This window comes from Brassica napus, chromosome A3 (assembly GCF_020379485.1).
Source record: "Brassica napus cultivar Da-Ae chromosome A3, Da-Ae, whole genome shotgun sequence".
NCBI lineage: Eukaryota > Viridiplantae > Streptophyta > Magnoliopsida > Brassicales > Brassicaceae > Brassica > Brassica napus.
Genome location: NC_063436.1, coordinates 32,831,856 through 32,849,386, shown reverse-complemented (window position 1 = coordinate 32,849,386; position 17,531 = coordinate 32,831,856). Strand labels below are relative to the sequence as shown.

The 17,531-nt window shown below is 39.2% G+C and overlaps 1 protein-coding gene and 1 pseudogene across 1 annotated transcript; both read right to left on the bottom strand.

Annotated features, from left to right (window-relative positions):
- Window positions 1-204: 204 nt before the first annotated feature.
- On the bottom strand, window positions 205-2,254 carry LOC106372068 (pentatricopeptide repeat-containing protein At1g59720, chloroplastic/mitochondrial-like). The gene has a single exon (XM_013812196.3). It carries the CDS (start codon window positions 2,192-2,194, stop codon window positions 323-325), a length of 1,872 nt encoding a protein of 623 aa, XP_013667650.1. The 5' UTR covers window positions 2,195-2,254; the 3' UTR covers window positions 205-322.
- Window positions 2,255-11,063: 8,809 nt separating this feature from the next.
- On the bottom strand, window positions 11,064-16,848 carry LOC106372899 (annotated as a pseudogene).
- Between the last annotated feature and the right edge of the window lie 683 nt (window positions 16,849-17,531).

Genomic DNA, 17,531 nt, shown 5'->3' with positions numbered 1-17,531 from the left:
TGATATCCTAATACTTTGAACGGGAAACCGTTACCTCTTCAACTTGCGCCGAACAATGCTGACATGAGTATCGTCTTAGTACCAATCTCATCAAAAAGCTAGTTAGGTTGGTCCTAAACTGAAGTTAAAAACGTTGCTTTGACACTGATGCTAAGGTTGTTCACTGTTTTCTTTGATGTAACAGTAGCAGGAGAATTCATCAAGTGTTGTTAAGTTAATTGATTTTCATTCGAGATCATATGATGTTTCATTACCAAACTTATGAATTATTATACAAAATTGGTCGCAGCGGTTTGTGACTAGTTTTTTTTTGGTTTGTTTGTTACCAGTAGTCTGAACAAGAGCAGGATCCGTCTTTGAAGTGATGGAACCGTACACGATCTCTCACAATGATCTCAGTGTTGAAGACCTTTGAGATTAGTTTAGTAACCTCGTGACAATCGCTGCAGACGCGTAGATTCTTGAATACACGGATTGGAGTCCGAGGTGGCAAGCTTATCAGACCAAAAGCAATGGCGAGTCTCTCACTGTGCAGCCTAAGGGAATACTCTTTGCTTCCATCGTTATTTGAATCCACTAATGGTGCCTGAGAGCAGTCCGGTAAATAACCAACGGATCTCAACTTGTCATCAATCACTTTCAAATGTTCGTATATCTGTTTTGTTTGAGGGTGGGATGTGTCTCCTGCGAAAAACTCATGGGAGATGCCATTTATCTCAATGGAACTGCATCCAGGCTCTTTTCTAATTCCATGTTCAGTCATTAGTTTTCTCACAATCCCAACATCGTTCCACCGGCTAGCCGATGCATAGACTCTAGACAGCAACACATATGCGCCACTGGAACTTTGATTATCTTCCCTTGTTTCAATTAAACGTGTTGCAATTTCTTCACTTAGCTGCACACTAGCACCCTTTTTGCAACAAGCATCAAGGAGACTTCTCCAGATCACAGCATCTGGTTTCATCGGCATACTTGTCACCATGTCAATAGCTTCGGTAATGTAGCCTGCACGGGCTGCAAGGTCGATGATACAACCGTAATGCTCCAGTGCAGGTTTGATGGCATAATCTCTGACCATCATGTCAAAATACTGCCGCCCTTTCTTTACCATGCCTCGGTGGTTGCAGGCGGTAAGGACGGCAACAAACGTGACGGAGTTCGGTTTAACATTCTCCTCTTTTCCCACCATACGGTCGAAGCAACCCAGAGCTTCATCAGCTCTTCCGTGTGTAGCTAATCCTAGAATCATAGCGTTCCATGAAGCTAAGTCACGCTTTCTCATCCCCTTGAACACTTGCTCACCCATTTTTAACGACCCGCATTTGCAATACATTTCGATCAGCGAGTTCTTGATCAGAACGTCCATAGCAACATCAAAGTCGCATCTTCGCAACAGAAATGCGTGTGCCCAAGTACCTAGAGACAAAGATCCGAGACCAGCACACGCACTTAAAACACTCTGCATCGTATAACCATCTGGTTCGAACGATCTCTGCATCTGTCTAAACAGCTCTAACGCAGAATCATACTCCCCGGCCCGAACCAGAGCATCAACCATCGAGTTCCACGAAACAAGACTTCTCTCAGGCATATCATTAAAAACTTTCTGTGCTAAATCTAGACATCCACAAGAACCGTACAAATGAATCAAACCGTTGTTCACATACACATCTCCACTAAGCCCATGTTTCACGACATGACAATGAACCTGTTTCCCTTCCGACAATCCGAAGATATAAGCGCAAGCTTTCAAGACAAACGGAAACGTGTGTTTATCAGGTGCCGACTTGCCTCTCCCTAACATTTTCCGGTAAAGCAGAAGGGCTTCTTCTTTCCTGGAAACGTCATGTGCGCAAGCTCTGATGAGTGTGTTCCACATGAAGGAGCTGTGGCTTTCTTGATGGATCGAATCGAAGACACGGAATGCGTAACTAACATCGAAGAAGAAAGAAGAGAGCTGCAGGATTCTACCGTAGAGAAACAGAGTGGCGGTTTCGTCAGGGAAAGTTGTACGGAGAGTGAAGGCGTGGAGCTGTTTGAGCTGGGACATACTTGTGCATGTTTCAGACAAGGAGAGAATATGTCTGTGATGGTTACCGGCGGTGGAGAATGGCTGAGGTGGCCCGTTAGAGGTGGAGGTTGGAGGTGGAACGTGAAGAGTCAATGGGTGGAGCAGAAGACCCGTAGACATTGGAAAGGATAAGCTAGTTGTTGTAAAACGATAATCATATAATCTTTTAAGGTTTGATTTTCATCTGAAAAATCGGTACACAAAATTTGTATAACGCCCCTACCCGCCCACGGCTAATGGGCTACCCACGCCCGCTCTCTCGGCCCGTGGGCCCCATCCCGTCTGACGGTCGGTCCGTTAATTTTCGAAGGCTCCAAATAATTGTTTACTGACCCTGCAATCACCACCCGACCTTTTCCCGTGCTTTGGCCTCACTCGCACGCTATCACGAATCACTTCCCGATAGGTCACCCATCCTTCCACTACTCCAGCTCAAGCACGCTTAACTCTGGAGCTCTTTCAAGATGTGTTCCGGAAAAGGTAAGTCAACTTTGGTGACATAGGTAGCTAAATCAATTCTCTTAAGCCTTTCACATATCACAACTCGGGATGTTACAATTCACCCCCTCTCAAAGAACGCAACGTCTTCGTTGCGCCTCACGACAAGTCTCAAGACGCCTCTCAGGTCAGAACTGAGACGGCTAACCAGCTCTGATACCACTTATAACGCCCCTACCCGCCCACGGCTAATGGGCCACCCACGCCCGCTCTCTCGGCCCGTGGGCCCCATCCCGTCTGACGGTCGGTCCGTTAATTTTCGAAGGCTCCAAATAATTGTTTACTGACCCTGCAATCACCACCCGACCTTTTCCCGTGCTTTGGCCTCACTCGCACGCTATCACGAATCACTTCCCGATAGGTCACCCATCCTTCCACTACTCCAGCTCAAGCACGCTTAACTCTGGAGCTCTTTCAAGATGTGTTCCGGAAAAGGTAAGTCAACTTTGGTGACATAGGTAGCCAAATCAATTCTCTTAAGCCTTTCACATATCACAACTCGGGATGTTACAATTTGAGTCTGAAAAGAAAATGTTTTCTTGATTTTCAATGATTAAATTATGCTCGAAAAAAGTCCTCTAGTTTTTTTGTATTTTCTTGAACTTTTCAATCAATTAGGGGCATTGCCTCCGCGCAAGCACAAAATTGTGGACAGAGTTTTTGTTTCATCTCAATATTTGTTAGAGTTATTGTAGCTGTGAATTTTGCGTTTTGGATTGATCATCATTTTTCAAGTTTTTTATTTTTATAGGGTTAGAGTTGTGATGATGAACTGTGTATGCACTATTCTCCACTCATGAAAAACTAAACTGTATTAGTAATGTGATTGATATAGTTTGTGGTGTTGCTTGTTGTGTCACTAAGATTTATTGTTTATTTGTCTTTTTAATTTGTTAATTGTACTGTTGAGATTACATAAATTATATTAAGGTTGTTGGAGAGTACATTTTCTTTATGAATATTTTTTTCTAGTTTAGTTGTGTAAGTTGTGTGTATTAAGTAATAATTTTTCTATTCTTATTATGTTGGTTATATGTTTTTATTTTATTTTTAAACTTGTTGCTTTTGTCGAACCTTAAAACAAATGAAGACTTGTAGAAATAATTATAAAATGAGTTAGTATTTGGGACTTAATAGGTTTTAAACGAATATATGTATTGCTCATAAGAAAACAATAGCATTGGCCTGTTGACATTGAACATGTAAGCTATTTTCATAAGACAAAGGGAATGAGGAGGTGGAGATGTTGTTGTTGTTTTGTGTCTGTTGGGATTGTCTCTTGTATCTCCTGGTGTGGTTGTATTTGTTTCTATTTTATTTGATGGATAATATGTAAACAAAAATCATTATTAGTTGTATTTATCAGAGTTTGTAACTTACTCTACTTTTTGTTTAGGTAATTTCACTGATCTTGGTTGTCGTCTTCGTCTTCTTCGTAAGCATCGAAAGTAAGTTTCTAAATTGTTAAATAGTTGGTCATGTAGTTTGTATTTGTTTAGGTGGCTCAATGTATGTGTCGTTGAGTTTTTTTTTTTGAATTTTTTGTTTATTATTAAGCATAAAAAAATGTTTTTGAAGTTTTCCATGTTTGAAACTATTTGAATGCTTTTGAATATGTAAAATTTTCAGATTTAAATCACACTTTGGAAGATTTCTCAGAGGACTCTTGGAAGACTTCTTTGGAAGTCTTCTAATGGATTTTATGCTAGAAGCCGTCCCACGAAGTCTTCATGAAGTCTTCCAAAGTTTTCTGCTCAAATTTATACAAATTTTGGATATGTATTGTGTGTTTTATATATTAGATTCTAAAAAATTATAGATTTAACCTAATTTGATTGTTTTATTTATTATTTAAACATAAAAAATTATTTTTGAAGATTTAGCTGTTTGAAGCCATTTGAATGCTTTTGAATATGCAGATTTTTCAGATATGAGGTAGACTTTGGAAGATTTCTTATAAGACTCTTGGAAGACTCTCAGAAACTCTTGGAAGACTCTTGGCTGACTTCTTGAGAAATCTTCTAATGTATTTTATGCTAGAAGACATCCCATGAAATCTTCGGGAAGTCTTCCAAAGTCTTCTGTCCAAAGTGGTACAAATGAATGTGTCAAGTGGAGACCAAACTTACTATGTTGAGGAATGATATCTAGTTCCATGTGTAATAGTTTTGTTTATGGTCTGTTTTATGATTTGTATGTTCACTATTTAGTTGTGAATTCTTTTGTAAACTTAAAGAAATGTTAATCAAATGAATTTTTTTAACTATTCTACCCACTCATAACAAAACACAACAAAACAAAAACTTAGTCAAATTTATAAAAACTAAGAGAGAAGACTTCAAAAAAAAAATTAATCAAATTCACAAAAGATCAAACTTGAATTTTAAGTGAAAGTTGAAATTCTTTTTGCTTCATGTATGTTAAAAATTATATCTTATGATCTAAAAGGACACATTAAACCATATGACTTGATATTTTTGAAGTTACTTAACAATTTTGAAAGTTAACACTTATGAGGAAGACTTACAAAAGACTTCTCTGTTTAGCTAGAAACATTATTAAACATCAATGTTTGTAACTTCATAATTATCACCAATTAAGTTATGAATTCGACTCAGTAGTCCAATATTGACTATTAAACATGAATTAGCAAGAAAATATTAAAAATTCATTTTAATTTTGGATAAATTTGAAGTTTAATAAAGATTTACGTAGAAGACTTCTTTTGAAGTTATTCATGGAAGACTTCAAAATAAGTCTACCCTGTGTAGACTTCAAAAGAAGTCTTCTGAATAGGTCATTTTTGTAATTCTAAATTTACGAAGGAAGACTTCTTAAAAAGTCTATTCTACAGAAGACATCTTCGGAAGTCTTCCTTTGTAAATATTGGCTTACTTTTGAAATTGATTTTTTTTCAAAATTTTCAGAGAAGACTTCTTTAAAAGAGGTGACTTTTGAATTTCACCGAAGTTGGTCAGAATTTTTATTTTTTCTAGAATACTTCTAGGGAAGTCTTACCTGGAGAATACTTCAAAAGAAGTCTTCTCTAAGTCTTCCGGAAGTCTTTTCAAAGTTGCAAGAAGTCTACTGGGTTACTTTTGCAATTGACTATATTTGACTTTTCGAGAGAAGATTTACTTCTCTATAAGTCTTCTCTTGCGGGTAAAGGTTTGACCAAAACCCATAATTAAAATCGAAAAGACTTCTTTAGAAGTCTTCTTATAGACATCTTCCGGTATTGAGAAGACTTAGGGAAGACTTCATAGCAGTTTTCTCCAGGAAGACTTCCTTAGAAGTCTTCTACAAAAAGTCAAATTTCTGACGAACTTCAGTCAAATTTTAAACTAACCTGTTTTTCCGAGAAGATTTCTTCTTAGAATTTCGAAATTTTTGTTTACAAAGGAAAGTTAGAAGACTTTCCTAGAAGTCTTCTATTAAAACACGCACAGAAGGTCAATTGCAAAGAAGTCTTCTTCGTCGAACTGATCTGAAAAATAAAATGTGGTTCGCGATTTCATACCTTAAACTCGTGAAATGACTTGTGTGGTTTCTCCAATCATCCAGAACTTCGCCACAACAACTACCTACTCGTTAATCGCCAAGAATCGTGAGCTTACGAACTTTACATAATTTGTAATCAAAATCTTCACTTTTTTGGCAGTAAGAATTCTGGCCAAAGAAAAGATCAAGCGTGAATCGTTTTGGTTCTTTAACCTGATTCCATTTGATATCTTTGAGATGCTTGCGAGCTCATTCATCTTGCTTATTTATCTGGAAATCCATCAAAAAAGAGAATAACATTTTAATAAAAAAACGTATCCAAATAACAAACCTCCAAACCTTCTTAAGTGCAACAAGTCACAAAAAATAGCTCAAGTGTGAACTGTTTTGGTTTTTCAACCCTATTAAATCTTTAAGATACTTGAGAGCTCGTTTATGTCGCTTATTTACTTATAATCATGGGGAAAATACATCCAGTGAGAATCACATTTTCATAAACGAATATCCTCACTGGCTATTTCATTGTTCCTAAGACGTTTCAAACTTAGTCACAAACATGTGTGTACATTATATAGATGATCCTAACAAAAAAATCCCGTTATCACAAAATAAACTAACACTAAAATGCCTAGAAAACAATGCCAAGACATACATTTTAGAGTATTTTATTTGGCGTTTCTCAAAGACAATGCTTGAGTAAAAGAAAAAAGTGGATCCCATATCTTCATTATTATTATTTTTGAATGAATATTAAATTTATTAAAAAAAAAGCTTTATTACATTAAGTGCATACTTCTTTGCAATGTATCTTGCCCTCTACAACTCAAAATAAAATCAACATGCTAATTATAATCTAGATAGAAACCAGAATTGCATCACCTCCTCCATACCTCTAACTCCTCTTTTGCACACCAAACTGATTCTATTACGAATCCCTTTCTCTACAACTCTTTTAAGGACTGGCAAAGGCATAATCTGATCACCATGTTTTAGCTTATTTCTTTCTCTCCACAAGGCATACAAGACAGTTTGGAATGCATACCTGATACATAAAAGACTCTTCTACTCCCTTGTCTTATCAGAGCAAATGTTTTTTTATCAGCGTTAGTTATGTTTTTGATTTCTCTTTTTATCTCGCCATTTAAAATATCCTTATGTATTTGGTATAACAAAGTTCACATCCATGTGAATTGAATCAAGCTAAAGATTCCCCACTGTTCAAAAATAAATTGGCTCTCTATTATCTTTTTGATCAGATCAACAATCATTTACCTGATTCATCTTATTGATGTAAACATGACTATTTTCCAGTGGCAAAGTAAAAAAACATTAGGAAAAATATCCAAGAATTAAACGTAAACTAAACGAAAAAGAAATGATAATCTTTGTTACCTTGGCGAGTACGTTTTAAAAGCTCACAGCCTCTTGCGAGCCTTCCTCTGCTACCAGTTCCCAAAAAAGTCTCCTCTTGTAAAAGTTTGCAACTGTGACTACTGCTCAAGCTTCCACTGCAACCACATTAACGTTGTTGCATCCTTCAGAAGTCTCATTTATCCAGGTGGAATCAATTCAGGACTTCCTTTGTTAGCCCTCACTTTCAATGTTGTCTCACTCCTTTTAAGACTGAAACATTAACTTTGATCTTTTCATAAAGTACCAATCTTGAGTTAATCCCTCAATCTATTGTTACATTTTCTTCATCAATATAAGAACTTTAGCAATGACAATTACATTGTGAAGAAGTATTAAGCATATCTCACATACGATCAAATGATCTGATTTTCTTTATCACAATCAAATCGTGGTCAAAACCTAAAATATCTAAATACAGTTTTTTGAAGTTACTAAACATGTGGCAACACTGACAGTTAGTTCTTCTTCTCCAGTGAACTGTTTTTTGCTCGACAAAATTGTTGTATAGTAACTCCGACCTGTGAAAACCATTCCTGCAACCAGATAATGGTGTGAATATTTTGTTTCACTGAGTAAAATATTTTTCCGGATGATACCGTTATCTGTCTCTCTTTTACAATGGAAAAATTTAGTTGTAACATCCCGAGTTGTAATATGTGAAAAGGTTTAAGAGAATTGATTTGGCTACCTATGTCACTAAAGCTGACTTACCTTTTCCGGAACACATCCTGAAAGAACTCCAGAGTTAAACGTGCTTGAGCTAGAGTAGTGGAAGGATGGGTGACCTATCGGGAAGTGATTCGCGATAGCGTGCGAGTGAGGCCAAAGCATGTGAAAATGTCGGGTGGTGATTGCAGGGTCAGTAAACAGTGATTTCGAGCCTTTAGAAAAATTAACGGACCGATCGCTGGAACGGGATGGACCCACGGGCCGAGAGAGCGGGCGTGGGTGGCCCATTAGCTGTGGGCGGTCGGGGCGTTACTAGTGGTATCAGAGCTGGTTAGCCATCTCAGTTCTGACCTAAAAGGCGTCTTGAGACCTGTCGTGGGGCGCAACGAGGACATTGCATTCTTTGAGAGGGATGAATTGTAACATCCCGAGTTGTAATATGTGAAAAACGGTTAAGAGAATTGATTTGGCTACCTATGTCACCAAAGTTGACTTACCTTTTCCGGAGCACATCCTGAAAGAACTCCAGAGTTAAGCGTACTTGAGCTGGAGTAGTGGAAGCATGGGTGACCTATTGTGAAGTGATTCGCGATAGCATGCGAGTGAAGCCAAAGCACGGAAAAGGTCATGTGGTGATTGCAGGGTCAGTAAACAATGATTTCGAGCCTTGAAAAATTAACGGATCGATCGCTGGAATGGAATGGGACCCACGGACCGAGAAAGCAGGTGTAGATGACCCATTAGCCGTGGACGGATCAAAACGTTACATTACTCTTTACAACACATTTTTACTTTTCAATTATGCATATATAGAGACACTTTCTCCATATCACACACTTTCTCTATGCTAATGTCTTCTATACCCTAGACTAAAGCACAACTAAACAATTCCAGCAAAAATCATCAAACCGTAAACTACTTCTCAGTTCTCACACAACAGTAAAAATACATAAACAATTAAAAATAAACATTTATTCTCTCTGCAGGACCACTTTAGATTTACAGATTCACTTTTCCCAATTACTCTAATCCTAATTCTCGAAATTATTTCCTTCTTCTTCCTCAAATTCGTAGATGACCATGGGTCATGAGTCGTCGCTTGTTTGATTTTGCATCTGTCACTCCATCTTTACTTTTTCCTTCAACTTCTTCGATTTTCTTCTTCCACATTCCTGGCAAGAAAAGAATCTGTTTCTTTCTGGGTTTGTTTCTTTGGCACGATATTTGAGTGATTAAATTCCATTGCTTTCTGTGTAGATTGAACCATGAATGTATGTGTTGTTTTCGAGAAAAAACAATTTGTCTTCATTCTAATCATCATCCTCATATATTTGTGCTGTCTGTTTTTCGTTGAAATAATTTATGTGTTTGTTAGTGTTCTTGAGCCAATGAGCCTCAGTCACACCCATCCACATGAGGCTCTAATACGAACATGTTTATGTCTTATTGGTATACACAGTTTTATCTATGTCTACATGACTACATCTCTATTGTCCACATATATATCATCCATGTCCATATAATTTGTGTATGAATGTTAAATATTAAAAAAGTTCTAGAAAATTTATAACATATATATATATATATATCAAATTATCAAGGATAAAAATTTAGATTTTTCTAAAATTATTATATATTTATTTACATATTAGAAAATATAATAATAATGAATTAAACATGATGGGATAAAAAATATTAAACTAACTACAACCTAGACTAACTCCTAACTTGACTAAACTACATACATCCATGTCCGCTTATATTTTCTTATGTCTATGCATTTTTTTGTAATTGTTAATATATATATATATATATATATATAAATGGATTTTAAAAAATAGAAAAAAAATTTATAATTTATTGTAACAATTATATTTGCTTTATACTCACAAGTATGAGATAAAAATTTGAGAAAAATAAATAAAAATAGAAGATGGAATGGATAATGATAATAATAATAATATGAAATAGAAAACTATCTAATGCAAGTTACTATATCCTATCTAATGATTTACATCCAACAGTTGTAATCCCCTATATATTATTTGAGAAGTACTGCAACATTTTTTGTAGCCACGTGTCATCACTAGAATGATTCTTAGAATCTTTAGAGAAATAGGTTGGTCCATCTAAATATATAATAAATTTTTTATTAAACCACAATAAATACATTATTAATGTGCTTCATTATTTTTTTAAATAAGATTACGGAATTGCCTAATGTGACTAAAATATATATGACAATTAATGGTTTTGAATAATAAAGATTTGATAAAAATAAGTGTGTATTATAATTATATTTTTTTTTAATTTTAAGCTATTAAAAAAATTAAACAATCATAGTAACCATATAATAAAAATTAAAAAAATTATTTATATATTTTATTTTGAATTTTCAAAAACGAGTATAAATTACTAAAACTATTAAAAATTTCACATTCAAATTTTTTGATCTATGATTTAAAACTTTTGTTATGACATGATACAAATAATTAAAAAATTATATAAGTTGAAAGTCTCATTTAATAAGTATCAAAAATAAAAGATATATAAATATATGTATCATTTTAAATTAAACTATATGCCATATAAAAATACATAAATATCTTAATTTTTAAATTTACTTTGAACATTTTTTTGATAAAAAAATTTGAAAAAATATTGACAACTTAATTTCTTAAAATATTATAAATTACTTAAACCATTAATCCCACAGTGAAAATTTTGTTATCAATAATTTAGACTTTTTGATATAACAGATACAAATGATAAAAAACATATATGAGCAAAAAGCATCATCTAATAAATATTAATATTAAAATATACCATATATATGTTACTATCATTTAAATTTAATTATATATCATATCAAATTTAATAATAAAAAATATTTTTTTGATTTATAAAATTTATTTATATGTTCGCACCAATCTAATTATATAAGTAGTAGATAATGATTTTTTAATTATTCAATATATATATTTTTTTTTTTTTTGATCGACTGGTTACTCGCATTAAACTAAATCAAAAGAGTTTAAGGCCTCGGACCCATAAGAGAAAACAAACAAGATTTAGCTAAAAGATCGGCTGGCCCATTGTAGGCCCGTGAAATGAAGGAGACAAAGCACGAAGTGAACGGGGAAGAGGGAGAGAACGCCAGTGAGTCGATGTCCGACAAGATCCCATAGAGTTCCGTCGATCGTCTTCTCCCGGTGATTGCTCTAGTGAGCACTTGAGAATCTGTGCGAATACAGATGTTGGTGAACTGGAGTGAGGCGGCTTGGATCAGGGCTTCTCTGATTGCTAGTGCTTCGGCCATGCAGGCAGAAGAGACGTTTTGGTAGGGTGTCGAAGCTCTGTGTAGCTCCTGTGAGCTCCGGTTAGTGAAGATCCAGCCCAAGCCCGCCACTTTGTGGTCTGATCTCCACGCAGCATCCGTATTACAGAAGACTGTGGCTTCATTGGGGGCGAGGTTGGGCTTCTTCCCATTCCTTCTGGGAATGGATGGCTTTGAGGGCTGTCTTCTGTGGCGCAGTTTCTTTATTGTCGAAGATTAGCTGATTCCTGGATGTCCAAATAGTCCAACAAAACCATGGAAAAGTGTTCCCTGTGATGCCATACGGTGGGAGGTTTTGCCAGTGCTGAGCGCCTTCAATCATCTGTCTGAAAGCTTGTGGGTCAGCGGGTAGGACTGTATTACTCCAGGGTCCATGGTGCCATACCTCTTTTGCGTAAGCACAGTTGAAGAGGATGTGATCTAAAGATTCCCTCTCACCACATCTCCTGCAATTTGTATTATTGAAGAGTCCTCTCGTCTGTAGATTTGTTCCAGTTGGTAGTGCGTTTGATGCAGCCTTCCAGAGGAAATATTTCAGTTTAGGTAGAAGCACCGGGTTCCATATGAATTTCTTCCAGTTCCATGGAGTATTCTGAGGCGCAGATGGTGTGGATGGTGTAGATGGTATAGTCAAGTGATGCTTAGCTGCTTGTGTTGAGAAATAACCCGACTTGACTGTATAATTTCCAGACTTGTCTAGCGGCCATATGAAGGAATCAGGTGCTCCCAACAGGCTCGGTTTTAACGCTAGAATATGGGAGGACAGTTCAGGAAGCAGGTTGTTGATCCTGGCTACATCCCACTCCTTAGTTTCTCTGGTGAGAATGTCTGCGACCACGAGATCTTTATCGAGGAGGAACACGGGGCCAACAGGTTTCAGATTTGCTTCTGGTTTGATCCAAGAATCTGTCCAAAGGTTGGTTGATTCTCCATTTCCAATTGCTTTGCCCAGATGCTGCAACAACAAGTCTCTTCCTGCTAGTATTCCTCTCCATCCATGGGAGATCGATGATGTTGGGGGGGTCTTGAGGAAGGAGGATTTGTGACAATATTTACCGAGGAGGATACGTGCGAGTAGGCAGTCTGGTTTTGTCAGTATTCTCCATCCTATTTTTGCTAGGAGTGCGTGGTTGAACGCTTGAATGTCGCGGAAACCCAGCCCTCCCATCCCTTTAGGTAAAGTCATTTGGTCCCAAGAGATCCAGCTTATCTTGCGTTCCCCATCTTTGGAATCCCACCAGAACCGTGTTAGGACGGACTGTATGCGTTTGCATAAGCTAACTGGTAATTCAAAACAGGTAATGGCGAAGGAGGGTGTAGCGGAGAGGACCGCTTGTAGCATGGTCGCTTTGCCTGCTGTCGATAGAAACTGGGAGGTCCATGAGATAGCTTTCTGTTTCATCCTGTCAACAATCGATGAGAAGAGATCTTTTTTGCGTCTGCCAAAGTGCTCGGGGAGTCCTAGGTATTTACCCACTCCTCCTTCTTTTTCAATGCCCAATTGAGTCTTGACTCGATCTCTGATATCAGGAGGTGTTTTTGACGAGGAGGATATAGAGGATTTCTGCGCATTTATCATCTGACCAGAAGCACGCTCATATCTCCGGAGGATATCCAGTAGCGCGGTACAACTCCTAACCTCTGTTTTTGTGAAGATCATAGTATCATCAGCAAATAATAGGTGGTTGAGTTTTGGGCTGTTTCTGGCTACACGCAGACCTGGAAGTGATCCATCATCTTGTGCTTTTTTACAGAGTCCAGAGAGGACCTCAGCACAGAGAATAAAGATGTAGGGTGATAGCGGATCCCCTTGGCGAATGCCCCGCTGGGGAACTACTTTGCCCACAACCTCGTTGTTCAGGAGGAAAGAATATGAGACCGTTGATATGCATTGCATCATCCACATAATCAAGGTATCACAGAAACCCATTCTCTCTAATACCGCTCGGATGAAAGACCACTCTAGTCAGTCATAGGCCTTACTGATGTCTGTCTTAACTGCCATCGAACAATGCTTAGTAGCTCCGGATCCCTTGAGATAGTGTAGAACTTCATGCGTAATTAAGACGTTGTCAAAGATAGCGCGTCCCGGTACAAAGGCACTTTGAGTCTCCGAAATAACATTTTGTAGGACAGGTTTGAGTCTCAGTGCTAGGATTTTAGATATTACCTTGTAATAAACATTACATAAGGCAATAGGTCTGTAATCAGAGACTAGCTTAGGACTGAGAATCTTCGGGATGAGTCTGATGTGCGTCGAGTTGATTGAAAAAGGCAATACTTCCGTTGTGAAGAAAGACTGAATTTCCTTTGTGATTGCAGGTCCCACCACACTCCAATTAGATTGGAAGAAGCTTGCTGAAAAGCCGTCGGGTCCCGGGGCCTTATCAAGATGTATGGCGAACATGGCCTCCTTGATCTGTTCTGACGTTGGGAGCTGTGTCAAAGAGACATTTGTTGCCTGAGAGATACATGGGGTGATTGCTCGGGAGACTACCTCTGTCGCAGGTGGATTTGTCGAGGTGAATATCTCGGTGAAATACAAGGATATCACCTCTGCAATTTGGGCGTCATCATACACCGGAAGTCCTGACGTCGTTTCGATCGTTGATATTCTATTCCTCGCTCTTCTGCTCTTGGTGGATGCATGAAAGAAGCTCGTATTTTTATCTCCGAGGGTGAGCCAAAGTTGACGACTCCTTTGCTTCCAATATTCTTCTTCCTCTTTGTATGCCTTCAGGAGATCTTGGTTAATCAATGAGATAGTCTCCGTATCTGTCGTCCTTGATGACATTGCAGAGTCAAGTGCGTCCTTGAGCTCGGTAATTTTCTTCTGGCTATTGATATAGAAGTCCTTGCTCCATTTCACAATTGCTTTCCTGCAGTTGCTGATTTTGCTTGAGACCGACAGGTCCGGAGATGCCTCCCATACAGCTTGTATTAGAGATGTGACTACTTCGTTGTTACGGAGGCGCCGGTCATAGCGAAATAACCCCGATGATTTCTTCTTTTTGAAGTCAAAAGTGGACAAGATGGGTCTGTGGTCTGAGCCCTCAAAGGGGAGATAGTGCGTTCTACCGTTGGGAAAGAGATCAGACCAGGCGCTGTTTGCCAATGAGCGGTCCAAACGGCAGTGAATCAGGTGTGAGTGTCGTTGTCCTCTTCATGACAGGAAGTCTCCGGTGTGTTTGATGTCAAAAAGGTCGCAGGTAGATAGGAGTGATCTGAACGCACTGAAGGAGCTTTCCGGTCTTTCGTTACCTCCAGCCTTCTTAGAATTATCCGTGATTTCATTGAAATCTCCCGTCAGGAACCATGGATTGCTCCTTGTGTCGGAGATATCGGAGAGGAGATTCCATACATACTGTCTATATGTAGTCTCTGGTGCTCCATATACAAATGTAGCGTTGAAAGAAGTCCCTTTGAAGGTGATGTGTGTATCAATGAAGTTCTGGTTCGACGTGAGGATTTGTATCTCGAAATCGTTTTTCCAGAGCAGAGCTAGCCCTCCTGAGGCAGGGGAATTTGGAGAGAGTATGAATCGATGCTCATAGCCTAGGGGGTCCAGCTTGGATATCACCATATCGTCTTGGTTCTTTGTTTCGGAGATGAAGATATCTGGAGAACATTTCTTGGTGAGGTCTGTGAGCCTTCGGACTGTTGTGGGGTTCCCTAAACCACAACAGTTCCAGCTCAAAACTACTAAGGAAGACGAGGAGGGAGGGTGTGAAAACCCTGCTGGTCCTGGGTAGCATTGCTCGAGACTGCATCTGCTTGTTGCGGAGGTTGACCCCTGGGAAGGGGAGGTGCTGCTTGCTCATTGTTGCGTCTTCTGTTAATTGGGAGTATTGGTGAGGCATGGGGAAATCCAAGTCTCTGGGAGGATCTGGTGTGAGATAGTATTCTCTTACTCGCACTTGCCCCAAAGTGAAGGCGTGGGCTTGCCGCAGCTCTCCTGTTCCTTGTAGATCGATTAATGCTTCTCCTAGAAGTTGAAGCGGGGGGTAGTCTCTGTGGAGCGGGTGGTGGAGGTGGAGTCACCGCTTGGTTCAAGGCAGTGTTCACTTCATTCCTATCCAGATTACGCTGTGCTGCGGCAATTATTCTCGTGGCTGTCTCCTCCATCAAACCAGCATCTTCATCATGAACTCTTTGGCGACGGGCTGCGCTTTCAACGGGATCGGGGCAGTTTGTGTAATTGAGTGTGGCTTCAAGCAGATCGTTCATCACCTCCTCTCTAGAAGGCACACTCTGACGTTCGACAGGAGTATGTTCTCTAGGACATTCCCTGCTTTGGTTTGGACGTAAAGCATTACGTGGGGTTTTTGCACGCCACACTTGGTGAGGGGATCTCCGAGCAGAGTTTCTTGTTCTCTCACGAGGGATCCCGTGATGGTCCTCTCCTTGTCTATCAGCAGTATGCGTTTCAGAGGCCAAAAGGTCAGAATGTGGCACAATTTTGTTCGAGATAGGCCTTCCTCGGACTGGTAGTAGAGCTAGTCTTTCACCAAAAGGCCTACCGTGTCGGTCGAGACGTTTGTTGAAGTCCAGTGCTGCCTTTTGTTTGTGGGGAAGATTGACTCTCCTCTGTTGATGAGAGTAGAAATCCTCCTCCCTTAGCGTAGGGGGATGCACACTTGGTAAAGTCCCTCGGGACAAAGGAGGAGACGATTCTCTTGATCTAGTAACTGTAGGACAGTTTCGAGCTACATGAGACAGTCTGAGGCAAATGGAGCAGTGATACTCCAAATTTTCATATTCCAGTGTAAGAGGGAGTTCTTCACCTGTGTCGAAATCGATGATGGATTCTTTGAGTAGCGGCTGGAGTGCATCAACGAGCACACAGACCTTTGCTGAGGTCTTAGAGATCTTGTAGTCCACTAGTACCCCAGTTCCAGACAAATGTTGTCTATCATAACTTTATGCCAGAAGTGCAGAGGAATCCCTTGGAGCCGAATCCAGAAAGGGATTAGTGAAGGGAAGCGTGGGGAAATGATGGGTTCCCACCGTTGAAGAACGAGCATCCAGTGATTGTAGTGATAAGGTCTCTCTGCTAGTACCGTGTGGAGATCCTCTTCGAGCTCAAACCTAAACTGGAAACAGTTTTGTCCAAGATCTGAACCGCTGACCCTTCCTCTGATGTTCCACTTTCTAGGCAGCGCTGAGATGACTGCTCTAATAGGTTGTTCCTTGGGTTTAGGACCCTTCCTATGAGTGTGAGCAGATTATCTCTGATGAGGTTGGATGTGTCGATTTCCGGGGCTCGTATACGCTTGTGTGGCTGGGGTTCATTAGATTCTGATTGTTGGGCAACGGCTTTGCCCTTTTCCTCCGCAGTGTAGCGGTAGCGCGACATAGTTGATTTTGCGAGGTATCAACTGAGGTAGAGGATCAAGCAAGCTAGGGCGTGGAGAGACTGTAGATCTGAGATAGCAGTGTGTGTAGTAAGCAGGTCTTGGGAACCAGTATCAGCACTACCAACCACTAGAGGAGTCTACCGTCGACCCTAGTGTCCTAGTGCCGAGATACTACCGGAGGAGGGACACCGAAGGGACAAGCTCCGACTGGAACCGCCGGAGAGTTTTTACCCAGAGAATAATTCCCAAAGAAGAAAGAATTTGAAAAAACCACAGGTGTAGCAGACTATTTTCCAACAGGGAGTTACCAAAAGAGGTAAGTCAACTAGAGGATCAGACTAAGGACCGGGGTGTAAAGACTTCCTTCGCAGAGCTTGCCTGGGAGAAAAAGTCTTTTTTTTTGTTATAAGAGTGTTAATGGTCAATCATATTTATTATTTCATAATATGTTATAAACATATAATAATAAAATAATTTTTATATATAATGTTCATCCCGCGCAAGACGCAGATCTTAACCTAGTTTGTCCATATTACCTATAAATCTATTTTAATAATTCCTACAAGAAAATACAAAAGCTAATTAGTGTGGTTCCCACTAATGGAAAGAAAATACAACTTTGTTTTCTTTTTTAGTTCACTCACGGAGGGCCATTTTTGTCCTAATGAAGCCTAGGATATGA